An 18,673-nucleotide genomic window follows, 5' to 3' on the forward strand; every position below is an offset into this window, starting at 1 on the left:
GAGAAGTGGGCCATTCCGGCCACCTGCTTTTTCCAGTTTTGCACCTCTAATCCCTGCAGCACCTGTCCTCAGAGTAGATACTCAGCAAACCCCTGCTTATTTAGTGGTGAATGAATGATGGGGGAAAAACCAGGATGACCTGGTTCTGATCTAACTAAATCATCATGTGTCCTTGGGCCCATCCTCTCCCTGGACCGCCTCCATGAGAAGGTCCTCCCTGCCCATTTACAGCAGGGCTGTGAGAATGAGTTGAGAGTGTCGTGAAAAGCAGGATGTGCTGCACGATACAGATATGTATTAAGCACCTACTACACGCTCAGCCCTATGCTTGAACATGAAAAGGATAATCTTTGAAAAGTAAAAGCACTGTTTCTGTTAGAGGGGTACAAGATCCATGAGACTTAATTATGGGATTATGGAGCTTTTTGTGGAAAAAAAAAACTGAAAGCTATCATTAAAGGCAGGAATCAAAAGATAAAATAAGAGAAGGTAGATGCCGCTGGGACATATGGCTTGGAGGAAAGTCAATCAGACTTTCACAATTATGCCCAGGGTCTCACTGCCCTCTTGTCGCAGGGCGGAGCGGGGTGTGTGTGGCTGTATTAGGGGAGCTCCAGATGTTTCTTCCTGCCCTCTTACACCAAGGTTCAGAGTCAAACAACCTAGGCTCCCAGGATGCACAGGGTCTCTGGGAGAATACCTTACTCCATCCCACTCCCAGGACTGTCCCCAGCCTGAGAGCAGCCAGGCATGACATCCCCTTATTTATTATCCCTTCTGAACTGTGGTTTCTGGAGTCTGCTAAATGGATCTCTCCTTCCCCAAGTTCCCGTTATTACTTCCTCATCATCCTTATCTTGGACAATTGTCAGGGCTGACTCAGAGGCCTCAGACTGACCCCAGCGGAGAGACAAGGCCAGCTGATTACATTAAGGGACAGATGAGGCTGGCCTGCAGTAATTACGCAGACTGGTAGCAAAGGAATGTGCCAACTCCAAAAATACCTGCCCACTGAGGGTCAATCAGCACCTTGGCTGCGACACTGCATCAATGAGCAATTACTTTCCCACCTGCAAGGGCCCTCCTGCAGGGCAGAGTCAGTGGGTCACGTGGAACAATAATTGTCCTTCAAGTGGCCCATACTCAGCACTGCAGGCTCTTCACACAGAGACAGTTGCTGCCCACGGGGAACAGAGGGGAAAGAAGTGAAGTTTCCGAAAGCCACATCCACTCCTTGGGTGGACAGAGGGAAGGGGTGAGAAAACTCTTCTAACCGAGGAGTCTGGGACAGACTAAAATGAAGTGCTAGCCATTCTGCCCCCATGAAAAGGATAGGTGGCTCTCACTCTACCAAGGTGAACCAGTTCCTAAAATATATTGCTAAGTAAAAGGGGCAAGTTGCAAAAGTGTGCGTACACTTCACTCCCATTAGTAGTTTATAAAGGAGCTCTGGATCTGGACCCACAGTCCTGACCCTATTCTCTCTCACTGTGTGACCTCAGGCAAGTTACTTAAGCTCTCTGTGCTGCAGTTTCCTCATGTAAAACAAAGATAATAAGAGGACTGACCTCACAGAGTCACCAGACTTTGAGTAAATGTGCCCTCACATTACAAAGTGGTTGTCTGCTCCTACACCTGCCTCCCTGAGAGACTGTGGGCTCCTCAAGGACCAGGTCTAGGTCTTGGTTTCCTTATCCTTCCCAGACGTCGGTGCTATGAGGATTAGATAAGATGACGTGTGTAAAACCCTCAGTGTGGAGCTGGCGGGGGGCTAAGTGCCCAGCGAATTTGGGCTTTCCTGTTATTACCTGTTCATGCTCACGCCGGGCCTAAACAGATGCTCAGGATGAACTAATGAATTGAGTTGAAAGGCAGGCTGTGAGAGACTGAATATACACACAGACAATGGCCAGACCAAGTATAAAAATAGAACTGGGACTCATAACCTGAAGCATCCTGCCCAAGAAAACAAACCATTAGTAAAGCAGCCAGCCCAGGAAGCTAGTCTTCTGTAAGTAAGGCTTGTAGGAAGTCAGACTACTATCTCCATCGACAATCCAGGAAGCCAAAGAATACCCCGTGTAACAGTTGGCCCCAAATGGCTGGGACTTGATTACTAACTGACAGTTTCACTAAATTTTTGTCCCAACATCCCACTCAGGACCAACCAGAGACAGCCAGATGCGCATCCTAACCAATCCCATAGGACGCCCTGCTGCTGGCTGGCCCGCTCGCCTCCAGCTTCCCCAGGCCAATAGCCTGCCATCAGGCCCACCTGAAGCCTTCTCCCTTTCATCCACTACGAAGCTTTCCCATTCCTCTGCCTGCCTTTGAGTCTCTGCCAAATGCAAGTGACAGTGGCTGACTCCCTGGCTAGAGCAAACTCTGAATGAACAGCCTCTGCTGGTTCTCATTTGGGTGGTCTTTGTCTATTTCTGCAGGTGTGTCTTACACACCTCTGGCCTGGCAGGCCCAGGACACACTCAATAAGAAGAGCTGAATGACTTGCATCTGGAGGAAGTGGGGAGATGGGAACACAGGAGGAGAGGGGCCAGAGGAGCCACAGCCAGACCTCAGGATCCACTCTCCGCAGAACCGATGTGCCCTTTCGACAGATTCCATTTTTCCCGCCATAAGACGGGTGAAGGATATCAAGGGGATGTAATCATTTAAAGACCACCCAACTCTGAGGCGGCCGTGACCCCAGCAGCAGAAAGTCCCCAGGGTACCCACAGGAGACAACTTGGCAGGCAGGGAGCAAGCAGGTGGCTCTCTCCCCAGCACCAAGGCAGCCCACCCGCTCTGTCAAGAATCCAGAAGACAACGCTAGCAGGCAGTGCGGAGCCCAGCACAGCCTATTCAAGTCTCCTCTTCACACATAAAAGGAGAGGGTTTTTTTTACGTGAAAGAGAAACCACAACAAAGGCTGGGGTCCAGAACCGGGTGGGTCTCTCAGCTCCAGCCCCTCCCTGCCTGGTCACCAACCCTCGTCCACGGCTGCCTCTGTGAAATCCAATTACTGGGCACATGGCAGCCTTGCCTTTGTAATCGGAGGTGGCGTGGGGGGAGCCAGGAGCCACCAGAGCACAGGAGGGGGTTCAAATGGCATTCTTCAACAGACTTCTGATGGAAGGGTATCATGATGCATCACGAATCCAGGGGCCCTAAGTGTGTTTCTCCCACACTCGCTGCTGTGTCCCTGGAGACGGCTTACTTACTTATCCCACAAGGCACTGCCATGTCAAGTCCTCTCCAGGTCCTTGGGCTCATGCAGGTGGCCTGGAAAGGTAGCCCTGGCTGCAGGGTGGGTGACCTGGGTGTACGGCTCTGACAGCCTGGATAAGTGCCTTCTCGCCCTGACCTTCCTTCTCCACCCGTGAGGTGAGATGGCAGTGACAGCTCTAATATTTTATGGGAGATTCTCCTAACTGGTGGCCCACAGGCTAAGTCTAGCTTGCAAAATGTGTTCTATTGGCTTCCAGATTAAAATAAAAATTAAGTAAAAATGGATAAAATTCACATAAATATCCACCTTTCCAGCTTCAATTGAATAAAACTATCAAAACAATCCCGTGGCACGTCTGGCAGAAGCTAAGTAGGGCATGTACCAGGGGCCACAGTCCCCACCACTCCCTCTTGTCCCATGCCCAATCTGAGTCACTCATTACCTACATGCTAATCTCTTAGGCATTGGTGTTTATAACCCCTGAACTATGGTCTCAATCTTGACTGCCGGCACTTTAGAACGACTGATATTGATGTTAACAGATGCCTAGGCCCAGGCCCACACCCAGACATTCTGATTCAACTGGTCTTGGGGTAGAGCCAAGGCAATGCTGTTTGTAGAAAAACTCCTCAGTTAATTCTAATTTCAGCCAGGCCGACAGCTGCTGGTCCAAGGGCCCCGGCAGCTGGGAGGACCCGTCTCACCTGTGTAAAGAAGCAGCCACCGGGCTTCCCTGGTGGCGCAGTGGTTGAGAATCTGCCTGCCAATGCAGGGGACACGGGTTCGAGCCCTGGTCTGGGAAGATCCCACATGCCGCGGAGCGACTAGGCCCGTGAGCCACAATTACTGAGCCTGCGCGTCTGGAGCCTGTGCCCCGCAACAAGAGAGGCCGGCGCACCGCGATGAAGAGTGGCCCCCGCTTGCTGCAACTAGAGAAAGTCCTCGCACAGAAACGAAGACCCAACACAGCCAAAAATATAAATAAATAAATTAATAAATTTAAAAAAAAAAAAGAAGCAGCCACCAGAAAAAGAAGGACGGGAAAAGTGGGCCTGGTCCAAAGCACCCACAGGTGCCGCTGGGGAAACACGTCTTGCCCTGGGATCCCCTCCACCCCCAACATAAGCACTTTAGCTTTTTAGGCACGAATGCAATGAGCTTTGTGAGCTTCGGTCAGAACCGACAACATAGACCAATCCCTCCTGCTTGCCCTGGTGTTTGCGCCCAGTCTAGGTCCCGCCTGTAGCTCCCTCCTGAGCCGCTGTCCGAGCTGCTTCCTCTCCCTGAACTGGGTCTGCCAATTCACCCCTCCCCCCTCCCCTCCTGATTCCACCCAGCGCTCGCACCTCCTGTGGGAAGCTGCATGTAATATGCTCCTCAAGTCCCGCAGGTTCCATCAGCATTTTACGTATTGGTTTCTCTAAACAGGCTCTTAGACTCCTTTCAGGCCCCTATCAGACAGAGAATTCCAGAAGGCAGGAATCACTTCTCCTGTGCCCCCTGTGCCCTCCCCAATTCTCCCACCCCACCATTTCACGAACACACACCAAGCGCCCAGGCTGCAACTCCATCCCATGGGTCACTGAGTGGCAGTGGACTCTTGCAGAAGGATGGAGGGGCTATCTGGAGAGTGGAGAGCGGGCACTGCCACCTGCTTGTCTACCTGGCGGAGCCATTTCAACCTGCCAGCCTCCTGCCCACCTCCCTGCCGAGCACCCGTGTCTGCTTGCTGTACGTGTGCACAGCACAGGAAATAACAGCCCTGGCGTCTGTCACTCCTGAACTGAGAAAGCAACATGGGAGAACAATGCTAGGTTGCAGGGGGGTTGGGGCATGGCGGTCAGAAGGGGACTCGTTCAGGTCTACCGAAAAATAACTACTCCTGAGCTGCAGGACCCCAAATACCCTACTGGTCTGTTCAAAACAAGAGAATCACTCCGGGACCCACACCCTTGACCATGAGTCAATCTGATTCACAGTCAGCTAGAGGCAGGAGTGGCACTTAGAGATTTCCAGAGAACACAGGTCCACCTTTAGAGCCTCCCCTTGGGAATGATTTCCTGAGACTGACTAGCTGACTGGGGACTAGCCCTGGTGACATTCCCCAGACAGCATCGGAGCCTGAAGGATGAGGGTCAGCATGCCCTCCTGGCCTCAGCTGACCAGGGCCTACCTTGGAGCTGACGGAACGTGGTCATGAACTTGCTGGTGAGGGACTTGAGCTCGTTGTTGGCCAACGTGATGAGGTGGATCTGGTCGGTGACATTTCGCAGGATCTTGTAGATGCCGATGGGGAAGGAAACCAGCTTGCACTCGGCCAGGTCTGCAGCCAAAGGACAAAGACCAGAGTTAGCAGCCACAGCTGCCCATGGACTTGCCCCAAACCCCACAGACCCGACCCTGTCTCTCCTCCCGGCCTCCTCTGTCTCCTACCTGTCTTCCCTGTGCCAGGCTCAAGACCCTGCCGTCCCTCCTCCAAGAGCCTTCATCACCATTCATCACACTGGGACACACACACTGTGTCCCAGTCTCACACACTGAACCTAACGGCTTATTCTAGCACCTTCTCTAACAGCACAGCCTGCTAGCTGGAATGCAGAAGACAGAGCTCTGATGACCAGCACTCACAGCCGTGTGCTTGAGGCCCTGAAGGATCCACAAGCCCCTCCAGGATCATCAGACTCAACGGCGAAGCCAGGGTCTTAAGAGTACTTTATAATAGTCTACTTCTTTGAAAACAGGCAATTCACACAGACTTTGTGGTTTGACCTTCTTCCCCATCCTGTCACTCTGAAGACAGGTCTGTCTAAGAGGTAGCAGGGAAGCCTCTGTGGAGAACAGTCTGGCAGTTCCTCGAATGGTTAAACCTAGTTATTGTATGACCCAGCAATTCCACTCCTGGGTATATACCTGGGAAAAATGAAACCATGTGTCCACACAAAACAGTACACATGAATGTTCACAGCAGCATTATTCGTAATAGCCAAAAAGTGGAAACAACCCATGTGTCCACCCACAGACGAATGGATAAGCAAAATGTTTATATCCATAAAAAGGAATATTGCTTGGCAATAAAAAGAAATGAAGCATCAATATATACTACAACATAGACAGGCCTTGAAAACATTATGGTAAGTGAAAGAAGCCAGTCACCAACAAGGACAATACATTGTATGAGGCCATTTATATGAAATGTCCAGAACAGGCAAACGTACAGAGACAGAAAGTAGACTAGTGGTTACCTAGGGCTGGGGGTATTGAGGGATGGCAACTAAGGGGTGAGGGGCTTCTTCGTTGGAGTAATGCAAATGTTCTAAAATTGGATGTGGTAATAGTTGCACAGCTCTGTGAATATACTCAAACCACTGAACTGTACACCCTAAACTGTATGGTATGTGAATTATATCTCAATAAACCTGTTTCATATATATGGCAGCAGAGAGACACTGAAAGCATGGAGGCTCAGAGATTAGGCTGTCCAGCTCATCTAAGTCACTTAAGTTTCCTGAGCCTCAGTTTTCTCATCTGTAAAATGGGGGTATCGTTTTCTACCTAGCAAGGCTGTCAGGAAAAGTAAATATAATAAAAAGTACTCAATGTACTAACCAAGTGCCTGGCAGATAAGTAGTGGGAATGCTAAATACAAATGTTGTTTCCCTACTCATCTTCCACTTTGCTCTCCCCTTCCCACCCTACCCAAATCGTCTCCATGCTTCAAGGTCAGTTCCCATCCCACCTCTTCTGGAAATCTTCCTGGATCACCCCCATTACTGGTGATTGCCCCCGCAACCCCATTCAGGAGCACTCACCAACTCAGACAGCACTGCCCCATCTCTCAAGAAACTCTTGTCTTTTCCCCAAAGAGGCCGGGCTTCCCCAGGCACCTCTAAGCCTTTGAAGATTGTTCCAATATTAATATACAAAATTCAATAATATTCCTATATGCCAGCAATAAAATACAGTTTTTAAAGATCCTATTCTGAACAGCACCAATAATGCAAAGTCTATAGAAATAATCAAAATTGAAGCCCTTCTCCCTTATCTGCTTCACAGAATTTCTACTCTGGCTCTAATACCAGCTCAAATGTCACCTCCTCCACGAAGTCTTCCCTGACAGCCCTAAGCTCCAGCCTCTGAGTCTCATATGGTATAAATGAGACCTCTTCATCCTGTATTGTATTAATAACCTCCTTTTGTGTCTGCTTTCCCACTGGACTGGGAAGACCCCCAGAGCACAGTGTCAGCAGAGGTCCACCAGGCTTGGGGGGCAGGGCAGGGTTACTGGTGACCTCATTAAGCCGGTTTAAGGAAAGAAAGGGGACAGGTGGGGGTAAGGGCAAAAGTCCAAAAGACTGAGGAACCATAGGGGTAGGACATCCTGTTAAGAAGTGTCTTTAGGGAATTCCCTGTTGGCACAATGGTTAGGACACCGAGCTTCCACTGCAGGGGGCTTGAGTTCGACCCCTGGTCGGGGAACTAAGATCCCACAAGCCGTGTGGCGTGGCCAAAAAGAAAAGAAAAGAAGTGTCTTTACTGTTTCCTCTGGTCCAGGGCTATGTTAGGTGACCCCAGCCCTGCGTACCAGTCCAACGTCAGGTACCTGCTCTTATATCAGCAAGTGGGGTTTGCAGAAGAGAGTGCAAGGTCCTGCCGGGAAGAACGAATGCCCAGAGGTCAGACTTCCAGTAAAAATAGATCAAGGGCTGGAACCAGACCATCTCTGTAGGCTCGAAGTTTGGGGCAAGCTGAGGATTCTTCAAAGAGCAAACACTTCCAAACAATGAGCCCCCTAGTGCTTTGTGCCAGATGCACAAAGGTCTAGAAAGGAATCTTGTTGTGGTTGTGAATCACAACAGCCCCTTTGGCTAAAAGCAACAGATCTCAGACCTGCTAGGAACAACATCAAGGAAAATGTCAGAAGCTTTCCCTTTAAAACAAAGAGCAAAATAAGGATGCCTTCCATCATCGGTGTCCCTGAATATGGTCTTAGAAGTTCCGGCCAAAGAAATAGAAAGCATAAACATTAGAAACAGACAAAATGATTATTATGTGCATGTGAGATGACTGCATAACCTCAACAAAGCAGTCATCTGACAAAGTACACAAATTAAAAAGATCTCAGCAAAGTGGCTAATTAAAAGTGCAAAACTCAATAATATTGAATTGCCTATATGCCAGCAATAAATATAGCTTTTAGGATCCTATTCCAAACAGCAATATAATATAAAATATAGAGATAATCATAATGGAAAATATATCTGACCAATATTAAGAAAAGTAGTTCTATTTTTAGTTTTTTAAGGAACCTGCATACTGTTCTCCATAGTGGCTGTATCAATTTACATTCCTACCAACAGTGTAGGAGGGTTCCCTTTTCTCCACACCCTCTCCAGCAATTATTGTTTCTAGCTTTTTTGATAATGGCCATTCTGACCGGTGTGAGGTGATACCTCATTGTAGTTTTGATTTGCATTTCTCTAATAGGTAGTGAGGTGGATGGACCTACAGTCTGTCATACAGAGTGAAGTAAGTCAGAAAGAGAAAAACAAATACCGTATGCTAACGCATATAAATGGAATCTAAAAAGAAAAAAGAAAAAAAACGGTACTGATGAACCTAGTTGTAAGGCAGGAATAAAGAGGTAGACATAGAGAATGGACTTGATGACATGGGGTGGGAGGGGGAAGCTGGGGCGAAGTGAGAGTAGCATCGACATACATACACTACCGAATGTAAAATAGTTGGCTGGTGGGAAGCAGCAGCATAGCACAGGGAGATCGGCTCGGTGCTTTGCAATGACCTAGAGGGGTGGGATAGGAAGGATGGGAGGGAGGCTCAAGAGGGAGGGAATATGGGGATATGTGTACGCATATGGCTGATTCACTTTGTTGTGCGACGGAAACTAACACGGTACTGTGAAGCAATTATACTCCAATAAAGATCTATTTTAAAAAAAGATTAAAAAAAAAAGAAAAGTAGAAAAGTTCACAAAGATATTTTTATAAATGGGAGGACTTCCCTGGTGGCACAGTGGTTGAGACTCCGCCTGGCAATGCAGGGGACATAGATTTGATCCCTGGTCTGGGAAGATCCCACATGCCGCAGAGCAACTAAGCCCATGTGCCACAACTACTCAGCCTGCGCTCTAGAGCCCGCGAGCCACAACTACGGAGCCCGCACGCTGCAACTACTGAGCCCACATGCTGCAACTACTGAAGCCCGCGCACCTAGAGCCCGTGCACCGCAACAAAGAGTAGCCCTTGCTCACCGCAACTAGAGAAAGCCTGCGTGCAGCAACAAAGACACAATGCAGCCAAAAAACTAAGTAAAAAATAAATAAATAAAAAATAAATAAACAAATAAAAATGGGTTTGTACATGGAGATATATAGCATTCGTTGACAACAAATTAAAATATTGAAATAACGGTGATTTTTTTTTTTTAATTATTTATTTATTTATTTATGGCTGTGTTGGGTCTTCGTTTCTGTGCTAGGGCTTTCTCTAGTTGCGGCAAGTGGGGGCCACTCCTCATCGCGGTGCGCGGGCCTCTCACTATCGTGGCCTCTCTTGTTGCGGAGCACAGGCTCCAGATGCGCAGGCTCAGTAATTGTGGCTCACAGGCCCAGTTGCTCCGCGGCATGTGGGATCTTCCCAGACCGGGGCTTGAACCCGTGTCCCCTGCATTGGCAGGCAGACTCTCAACCACTGCGCCACCAGGGAAGCCCAACTGTGATTTTTTAAAGAAGTTAATTTAAAGATTGTTTAATGCAATTCCTACTCCAAGCCCAAAAAGTTTTTTTTTTAAACTTGATGAAATGGTTTTAAATTTCAACTGGGGAATAAGCAAGCAAGACTCTCTAAAAGAGAAGAAGGTGGAGTGATAACCAATTTTATAAGGCTGCACTGATTAAAACAGAGGGTAATAGGAAAAATAGATCATAGAAAGAAAATACAGTAACTACATAGAAAGAAAATACAGATCTATAGTCCAGAAAATACAGTCCATAAATAATATGTTATAGTTTAATAAACACTAAAATGGAGGCCTCACAAATAAATTAGGGAAGGGAAGGATTAATAACTGATGTCAGAATAACCAATTAACAATATTGGGAAAATAAGAGAAAGAGACTCTCAATTAACCTAAGAATCAAAAAAAAAACTCTAGATAAAATTATACTTTAAATATTTTTTGAAATCAAATCAAAAAATCAGAAGTAAACAGACTTATACAACCTCTTAAGTGAGGAACACTTACTCAACCTAGGAGCCATGAAGAATCACAAAGGAACAGATCAACAAACCTAACTATAAAAAAATATGAAACACCTGGATGCTTAGAAGAAAATAAGGCAAGCAACAGATTGTGAAAAAGGATCTATAAATAGGATACCGAAGTTGTTATCTTGATTATTTTAAATGCTCAATATAACTCAATTTAAAAAAGGCCACCAGATGATAGATATTCACCAGGGAGAAAACATAATTAGTAAATAAATACACAGCCACTGATATGTGTTGCCAAACTGCTTTCCAGGATATTTATACTAATTTACATATATTCTAGCCAACAAGTAAGAGGATCATTAAAAAAATCCTTGCTAATATGATCAGGGAAAATGGTATCCCTTGCTTTCATGAGACTGATTATCTTTCATGGTTAATTAACCACTTTTATTTCCCTGGTGGAAAATCTTGTTCAGGTCTCTTGCTATTTTTCTATTTGGAGTTCTGGCATTCCACCCACTCCATCAACCCCCTAGGTGTTGGTAGAGCTCCCTAAATAATATTATCAACCTATGTCTGTTCATTGTTTTTCTTGTTTAATAGTTCAAGTTATAGCATTTAGGTGTTTTCTTTAAGCAGAATATAAAAATTATATGCACACAGTAATTCCAACTATGTACAAAAGTATACATGCCTGGGAAAGAAGACCAAAAGGAAAATAACCAGAATGTTAAATGGTTATTACAAAGGATTTGAGCAATTTATTACTATTTATAGTCCTGCTGTTTGTTTATTTTGTACAAAATAAGTACCACTATTTATCTGCATAAAAATATTTTAAGTATATATGGTGATACTTTACTTTTTTTTTTTTTTATTTTTATTTATTTATTTATTTTTAATTTATGGCTATGTTGGGTCTTCGTTTCTGTGCGAGGGCCTTCACCAGCTGTGGCAAGTGGGGGCCACTCTTCATCGCTGTGCGCGGGCCTCCCACCATCGCGGCCTCTCCTGTTGCGGAGCACAGGCTCCAGACACGCAGGCTCAGCAATTGTGGCTCACGGGCCCAGCCGCTCCGCGGCACGTGGGATCCTCCCAGACCAGGGCTCGAACCCGTGTTCCCCGCATTAGCAGGCAGACTCTCAACCACTGCGCCACCAGGGAAGCCCGATACTTTACTTTTAAAATAGAAAACTAAACGTATCATAAAAATAGCTTTTATTGGAAAAAAATAACCTGGCATATTCAAGGATAAACTGAAGCCAGCCAGCTCATCAGAGAAACAGAGAAGGCAGACCCATGAAAGAAGGACAGTAGCTCTCTGTACTGGACTGAAGTAGAAGTTATGAGTTGGCACTTTCAGCACTCAGGCACTACTGAAGAATCATATAATGCACCCTGCTCCCCAAAGCGGGGACAGAAAGTGCTCAAAATGAAGGCCGAAGAGACATAACGCCACTCAGGTTATTTCCAAGGATCCTCAAAGCAGCTGTCTTCCAGAGGAGATCAGCTCAGAAACGCCCAGCCCACAGCCTTGTTCCTCCCACCTGGGCTGCCCACATGCCATCCCAACTGTACACCACCCCACTCTCCCAGTCCCCAGTGCAAGCAACACATGGCCTCTGTGGCCTCACTTGCCCACCGACACAGTCACAGAAGCACATGGCCCGGCATCTGGGGTGGGGGGGAGGGGGCTGAGTGCCTGAAATGCATCCACACCTGCTGCTTTCATTTATCTTCCACAAATAGCTACTGAGGTCCTACTGTGTGCCAGGCACTGTTCCGCATTGTGCCCTGTGGCTTCCCTATGATTTTTTTGTTCTTGGGGACTTGAGCAGCCTTCTTCATGAGCCTTTTGTCCTCAGGAGCTTCTTCTCCAGGTCTAATTCAAAGGATGGGCACCTTCTATACCCACTATGCCTGTGTGTAGTAGAGAAAAGCCCCCAGCGTTGAGCCAAGTCCAATGCTCACGAGGGCAGACAGCACGACTTCCAGAAGACACAGCCAGGATGTAGCTGGGGGCCAGGTCCCACTAAGGGAGAGGGGGACCCTACCCAGGGAAGAGAAGACCCAGGCTGGAGACAGGCAAGTCATCCTCCAGGAGCCATGGGATGTCACCGAGAGTCCCATTCTCTATGGGTTCTCAGAGCTGACAGGATGGGGGCTAGTTCAGCAGTCATAAGGAAAAGGTTCCATGTGAGGAAGTAAGTGCAGCGTCATGGGGTGATAAGGCAGGGTCACCACTGAGAAGATTCCTGAACCAGATGGAGGCTGGGTGACCTCAAAGTTCTCATTCAACTCAAAAAAACAGGCATAGCTAGCATCACGAGTACTGACTACGTGCCAGGCACAGTAGCAGGTGCTGTTTATGTATTAATCATGAGTTACCCTCACAGGTGGAAAATGAGGCCCGTGTTGATAGGTAAATTGTCCAAGGTCATTTGGGGGAGATGATAGAGTGCAAAGAATCGGAATGCAAAGATTCCAGTAGGGTGACCAACTTGTTTTGGTTTGGTTGGGACATTCCCAATTTTAGTACCAAAAGCCCTGCATCCTGGGGGACCCCTCCTTAGCCCCAGACAACTCAGGGCAATTGGTCGCCTAGGTTCAGGCTGCACACTGATGGATGAGAGGTTACTAGAATCAGAGAGGAGAGAGGGACGGCAACCCAGGCATGGGCCATGGCATGAGCAAAAGCCCAGAGAACCTTCATTTCCTCTGGGGCTCCACCTTTGAGCCTTGGCTCCTCCTGCAATTTTCTGGAGCCTCGCCAGAGAGGAAGGAATCATTTCATGCTACTTGGTGGTGCATGCACGCCCACAGACCCCATCAGGGGCTGGGGTTACCAACACAGGGTCCTCTGTCAACATCTGGATGGCAGCTGGATTCAAGTGTGCCTTTCCTCAGTGCCCCCGGCACCGAGACTTGAGCTATAGTAGAGAACAGAGACCCTTGGGGGGAAGGCACTGTAATAAACACAAGGCATAATTATCCTCATAATCATAATTATTATCACAAGGCCAAACTGCATGTCCCCAAACCTCTAATTAGAATAGTACTTCATGTTAATAAAGAAGCTCTTTAATTCAAAATGTTTAATGTCCTTCATTAAAGGTTATCCCGTAAATTCTAACAAATGCCTAATGAAAAGTAACTGGTGGGCGAAAACAGGGCAGAAAAAGCAAAATCCAAGCAGTAAACAGAACATTCTGTGGGAAGTCAGGAGGGCTGAGTCAAGCTTGTGTTGTTCCTTAGAAACAGAACTCTGACCCCTGCTCAGTTCCTGCTGAGAGGTGGACCTGGTGACAGGGCCCTGTGCAGGGAGCGCAGAGGATCATGGAGCCCCTGGCAACTAAGCCACAGGACCCATGGAGAAAGTGTCACGGACTCAGGCTGGCGGGTGTGTGGGCTCTGTGTCCTGACCAAGATGCAAGACTCCCCAGGCTGCAGGAGGAAATCTGCCACCAGTGTGACCCAGTCCCACCCAGAATGTCTTGTTTTCACAAAATATCTCTTTTCACAAACGTCTTTTTTTGTGGACTCTTTTTTTTTCAGGATTAGAAGGAGGCTGAAGGCCATTTAGCCCATGTTTTCCAAATTTCCCAGTAAGAAGCATCTGGAGAGGTGGGTCCTAGGCCCCTGCTCCTGAGATTCTGCCTCAGTGGGTCTGGAATGGCGCCAGGGAATTTGCGTTTTTTAACAAGTATTCCCAGGTGATTCTTACCAATAAGCAAACTTGGGAAATACTGAGTAATGCAGCCTCCAATCTCAGACCTGAAATTCTCTCAATGTCTCCACCAGAGAGCACAGAGTTCTTCTGGAACACCTCTGATGATGGAGAGCTCCCCTCCCCTCCACAGAATGGTTTGAACTGTTAGAGAGTTCTTTCATGAACCATATAACTGCTACCCTGCCACTACCTAGTGGTCCTTCTGCCCTATTGGATCACACATAGATATCTGCTCCCACGTGACAATGCTTTACATATATGAGGATGAAGGACATGATAAGCTTTACTCCAGGCAAAACATCTCAGAAACCTCAATTCCCATGGTTTTAGATGTTCCCTTCAGAGAGTCTGGAACAGCCCAGCTCAGACCCTGCCCCAGCCAGAACTTACTACTGTAAGTTCTTCTGTCTGTGACATATGACCACAGCCACCATTGGGTCCAAAACTGCTCAGGGCCTCAGACCTACAATCTCATCTGCTCCTCACAACTACTCTGTAAGGTCAGTTCTATACTTACCCCATTTAACAAAGGAGGAAACTGAATCATAGAGAAGTTAAAAGATTGGATTGCTCAAGGTCATATGATTTATTCAAGGTCACTCAGTTAATGAAATAATAATCAACATTTATAGAGTGCTTCCTATGTGCAAGTCAGTGATCTCAGCATTGTCATATTAACTTTTAAATTTTTTAAATTTATTTTTAATTTCAATTTTTTTTATTGAGGTATAGCTGATATACAATATTTTATGTTTCAAGTGTACAACATAGTGATTCACAATTTTTAAAGGTTATATTCCATTTGTAGTTATAACATATTGGCTATATTCCCTGTGCTTATGTATTTTATACATAGTAGTTTGTACCTCTTAATTCCCTACCCCTATCTTGTCCCTCCCCTTCCCCTCTCCCCACTGGTAACCATTAGTTTGTTTTCTATATCTGTGAGTCTGTTTTTCTGTTGTTGTTATATACATTAGATTGTTTTATTTTTCAGCTTAAGCAATATCATAAGTATTTGTCTTTCTCTGACTTATTTCACAAAGCATAATACCCCCCAAGACCATCCATGTTGTTACAGATGGCAAAATTTCATCCTTTTTTATGGCTCAGTAGTATCATATTAACTCTTAATCCTCACAACAGCCTCATGAGATGGGAACTATTATCACCATCTTTGCTTTTAGAGGAAGAATCTGAGACACAGACCTGCGGGCTTGTTAGTAAAGGGCATAGCTGGCCCTGAGCTCGTGCTCCTAACCACTATGTACACAGCCTCCCTACAACATGTAACTGTCACTTGGGATGGTCAGCTGCTCTGAAACAAGAGATCTTGAGTTCCAATGAGCAGACAGGTCTTCCAAGATTTACACTGAATTCCTGTGGACACTGGTATACTGCAGTTACCATGGAGCTATATGAAGCAGGCTTAGAGTTGAAAGAGCTGGTGAAAGAATTATCCAGAGCCTGGATGTGTCACTTAATTGGCTGTGGGACCTCAGGCAGGACCCTTCAGGTCTTAAGCCCTTGGTGTGCATCTCTGGTAAATGCCAAGGTTGGAGCTGATCATCTCTGAGACCCCTCCTGGCTGCCACTCTGAATTCTAGCTGGTGGTTCTCAGACTTGGCGACACACTGGGCCAGTCACCCGGGGAGCTTTACAGACTCTTGATACCTGAGTCTCGTTCGCAGAGATTCTGACTTAATTAGTGTGAGCTGGGGCTTGGGAATCAGGGGTTCCCAAGCTCTCCTGGTGATCCTAACATGCAGCCAGGGTAGAGAACTCTGCACTACGCCATCACCTCTCAAACTATAATGTGCCAACAGATTATCTGGGGATCCTGCTAAGATGAGGCTTCTGATGCTACAGGTCTCGGGCGGGACCTGAGATCCTGCATTTCTACCAGGCAGGTCCAAGGACCACTCTCAGTGGCAAGGGAGGTCTGGGGTATCAGCATCTCCCCAAAACCTGTTGGAGATGCACATTCTCAGGCCCCACCCCAGACCTACAGAATCAGAAGCTCTGGGGGCGGGGCCCAGCCATCTGTGTTTTAACAAGCCCTCCGACTTGAGTTTGAGAATTACTGGCTTAGAGAGACTGGGCCTCCACCAGCTGTGGTTTCTTGGCCCTGACTGATGGTGATAATGGTGACAAAAATGACAGCAATTCACATTAACTAAGTGCTGGCTGGTCCATGCCTGTGCAGGGGCTTTAAGTTTGCTCACTCGTGGAAAGTTATTTTGCCCTGGGTGCCTCCGGATTCCCCTCAGACTGGGCTATTTCAAGACAGAGCCACCGTCTCTTCATTCTTCTCTCTTGCTTGTGCATGTTTCTGGCTCTGAAAGAGGCACAGGTGACCGTCAGTGTGGAAGCAGCTGGGCTGGGCTCAGGAGGCCCATGTTCTCGTCCCCGTCCCTCTGCTATTAGCTGTGGGGTCTCAGGGAAACAACTTCTCCGGGGGCCTTGGCTCCTCTTCTGTAAATGAGGGTTTACACCATGGTATTTGGGGGGTCTCAACCAGGCTGGACATTCTGTGACTCCGTGATTCTACAGAGCAAAGAGCTCTGGCCAGTGCTCCTGTCAAAGGGGAGAGGCTGCAAGCTGCCGCCAAGGGTTCTAGAATTGTCTGTGCCTTAGAACACGCTGGAACATGCAGTATAATGGGGGGATCTGAGGCTCAGGGAAGTTGGTCACCCAGGCCCATGAGTAGAGAGCTGGGATTTGAACCAAGAGTAACCCAACTCCGATGCCCATGGTCTTTCTACGACCCTACATCAGTCTACACCACGCTATGCTCCCTCCTCCTACTACCGTCAGAAGATAGTCCTAAAAAAAGGTGATATAATAATAGCTTACCCTTGTATGGCACTTCCTATGTGCCTGAGACTTTCTTAAATATTTGACACACTTTATCTAATTTAATCTTCACAACAACCCCATGAAGTAGGTAGTATTACGTTCATTCCCATCTTATCATTGTAGAAACACAGGCTTAGTAGGTAAATAGAAGAACTGTGATTTGAACCCAGGCGGTCTACCCTGAGAGAGCTCAGTTTAGCAAAACAACACGTGGGATTGTGTGAGGGCCTCAGATCAGAGGCCCTGGGTGGGATGAGACTCTCATTCAGGAGCCTGGTATAGAGAAAATAGATTCTTCTGGAACATGAAAATGAAAACTTAGGCGTGGGCCTGCTGGGAAGAGCCAGCACCCCTTCCAGAAGATCAAACTCCCAGCACCTCCATGTATATTCAAGGGCTAGGGGCTGGGAGCTGGCATCCTGGCGTAAGAAGCCAAAGGGCTGCCGGTCTCTGAAATGCTGTTTGATCTCCAAAGCTGGGAGGTGCGGGGTGCAGAGAGCAAGCGAAACAAGTCATCAAGGACTGGTATCAACGCACCAGTGCACACAATTAGGCTGGATTCTGTTATCTGCGCACAGTGTTTATAGAGCTAACTAGCTCTAGAAGGTTTAAGAGGAAAAAGCGCCCTGGCCCGCCTCCTGGAAAATCCCCTTCCCCAGACAAAACTGCTTTGGGGATTTTCGGGGATTTTGCTGGTGTTTAACTCCCAGTTTCTAGAGCAGCCTTTTCCTGGCCTTTCCCCATCTGTCTCATGCCACCTGGAGAGGAAAGGTCACAGGAGGAGCTCACCGAGCACTGCAGAAGTCCAGAAAGTTCCACCACAACAGCAGTTATACTGGGCCCTGGCGGGGAGTTAGAGAAGGGCAGAAAGGTGCCCAGGAAAGGGGAAATGTGCATGGCATCTTCTGGGAACATGGCGAGACCACTGAACATGGCCATGCTTTTGGGGGTGTTATTTCTTCTACTACCTACTTTATAGATCTCTGTATTGTGTGATATTTTTACAACAAGCACTTACTACTTCTTACAAATATCCTAAGTTTAAAGAAAGTAACATCCCTAACATCCAGCTATCCATGGGGAACAGGCTAAGGAGGCTGGGTCAGTGGAGATCCATCCTGATGGTTACATGGGGAATGGGGTAAAATCCCACCAGGGCCAAGCTCAGAGGGGCTACTGCAGAGCACAGCCGACAGCCCAACAACAAATGCTGCACACGTGAGACTCTGGAACTCAGAGGTGCTTTCTCCGTGACCTACTGCAGAAGTCCGAGCCTCTCTGGGAAATGATGGAACTGCAGAGTGCCTGCCTCCACAAACAAAGCTGAGCTTCTGGCCCCCAGTCAGTGGCCATCACACCCAACAGTCAGGATGTGCTCTAACCACACAAGAATAGCCAGAGACCTAAAAAAGGAAGAGGTACCTACAGTGTGGGCCTGAGAGCACTCTCTTCCTCCAGATCCAAACGGAGGCTTTTCTTGGGCTGGGGCTTTCTTGCTATGGGATCTCAGGGAAGTCACTTAACCCCAGCCTCAGTTTCCCCCTCCATAAAAAGAGAACAAGAATTCACGCAAAATCCTCTACATGCATGTTCATAGCAGCATCATTTGCAATAGCCAAACGTAGAAAT

General features: G+C 47.3%; 1 protein-coding gene across 1 annotated transcript in view; it reads right to left on the bottom strand.

The window, feature by feature from the left end:
* Nucleotides 1-18,673, bottom strand: part of LRRC20 (leucine rich repeat containing 20) — a 61,935-nt gene that overhangs the window by 21,923 nt on the left and 21,339 nt on the right. The window contains exon 3 of the mRNA XM_068547738.1: nt 5,400-5,549. Within this exon, the coding sequence (XP_068403839.1) occupies nt 5,400-5,549 (150 nt within the window). The remainder of the gene's footprint in view (nt 1-5,399; nt 5,550-18,673) is intronic.

The sequence above is a fragment of the Eschrichtius robustus genome, chromosome 7, assembly GCF_028021215.1.
Source record: "Eschrichtius robustus isolate mEscRob2 chromosome 7, mEscRob2.pri, whole genome shotgun sequence".
NCBI classification, from domain to species: domain Eukaryota; kingdom Metazoa; phylum Chordata; class Mammalia; order Artiodactyla; family Eschrichtiidae; genus Eschrichtius; species Eschrichtius robustus.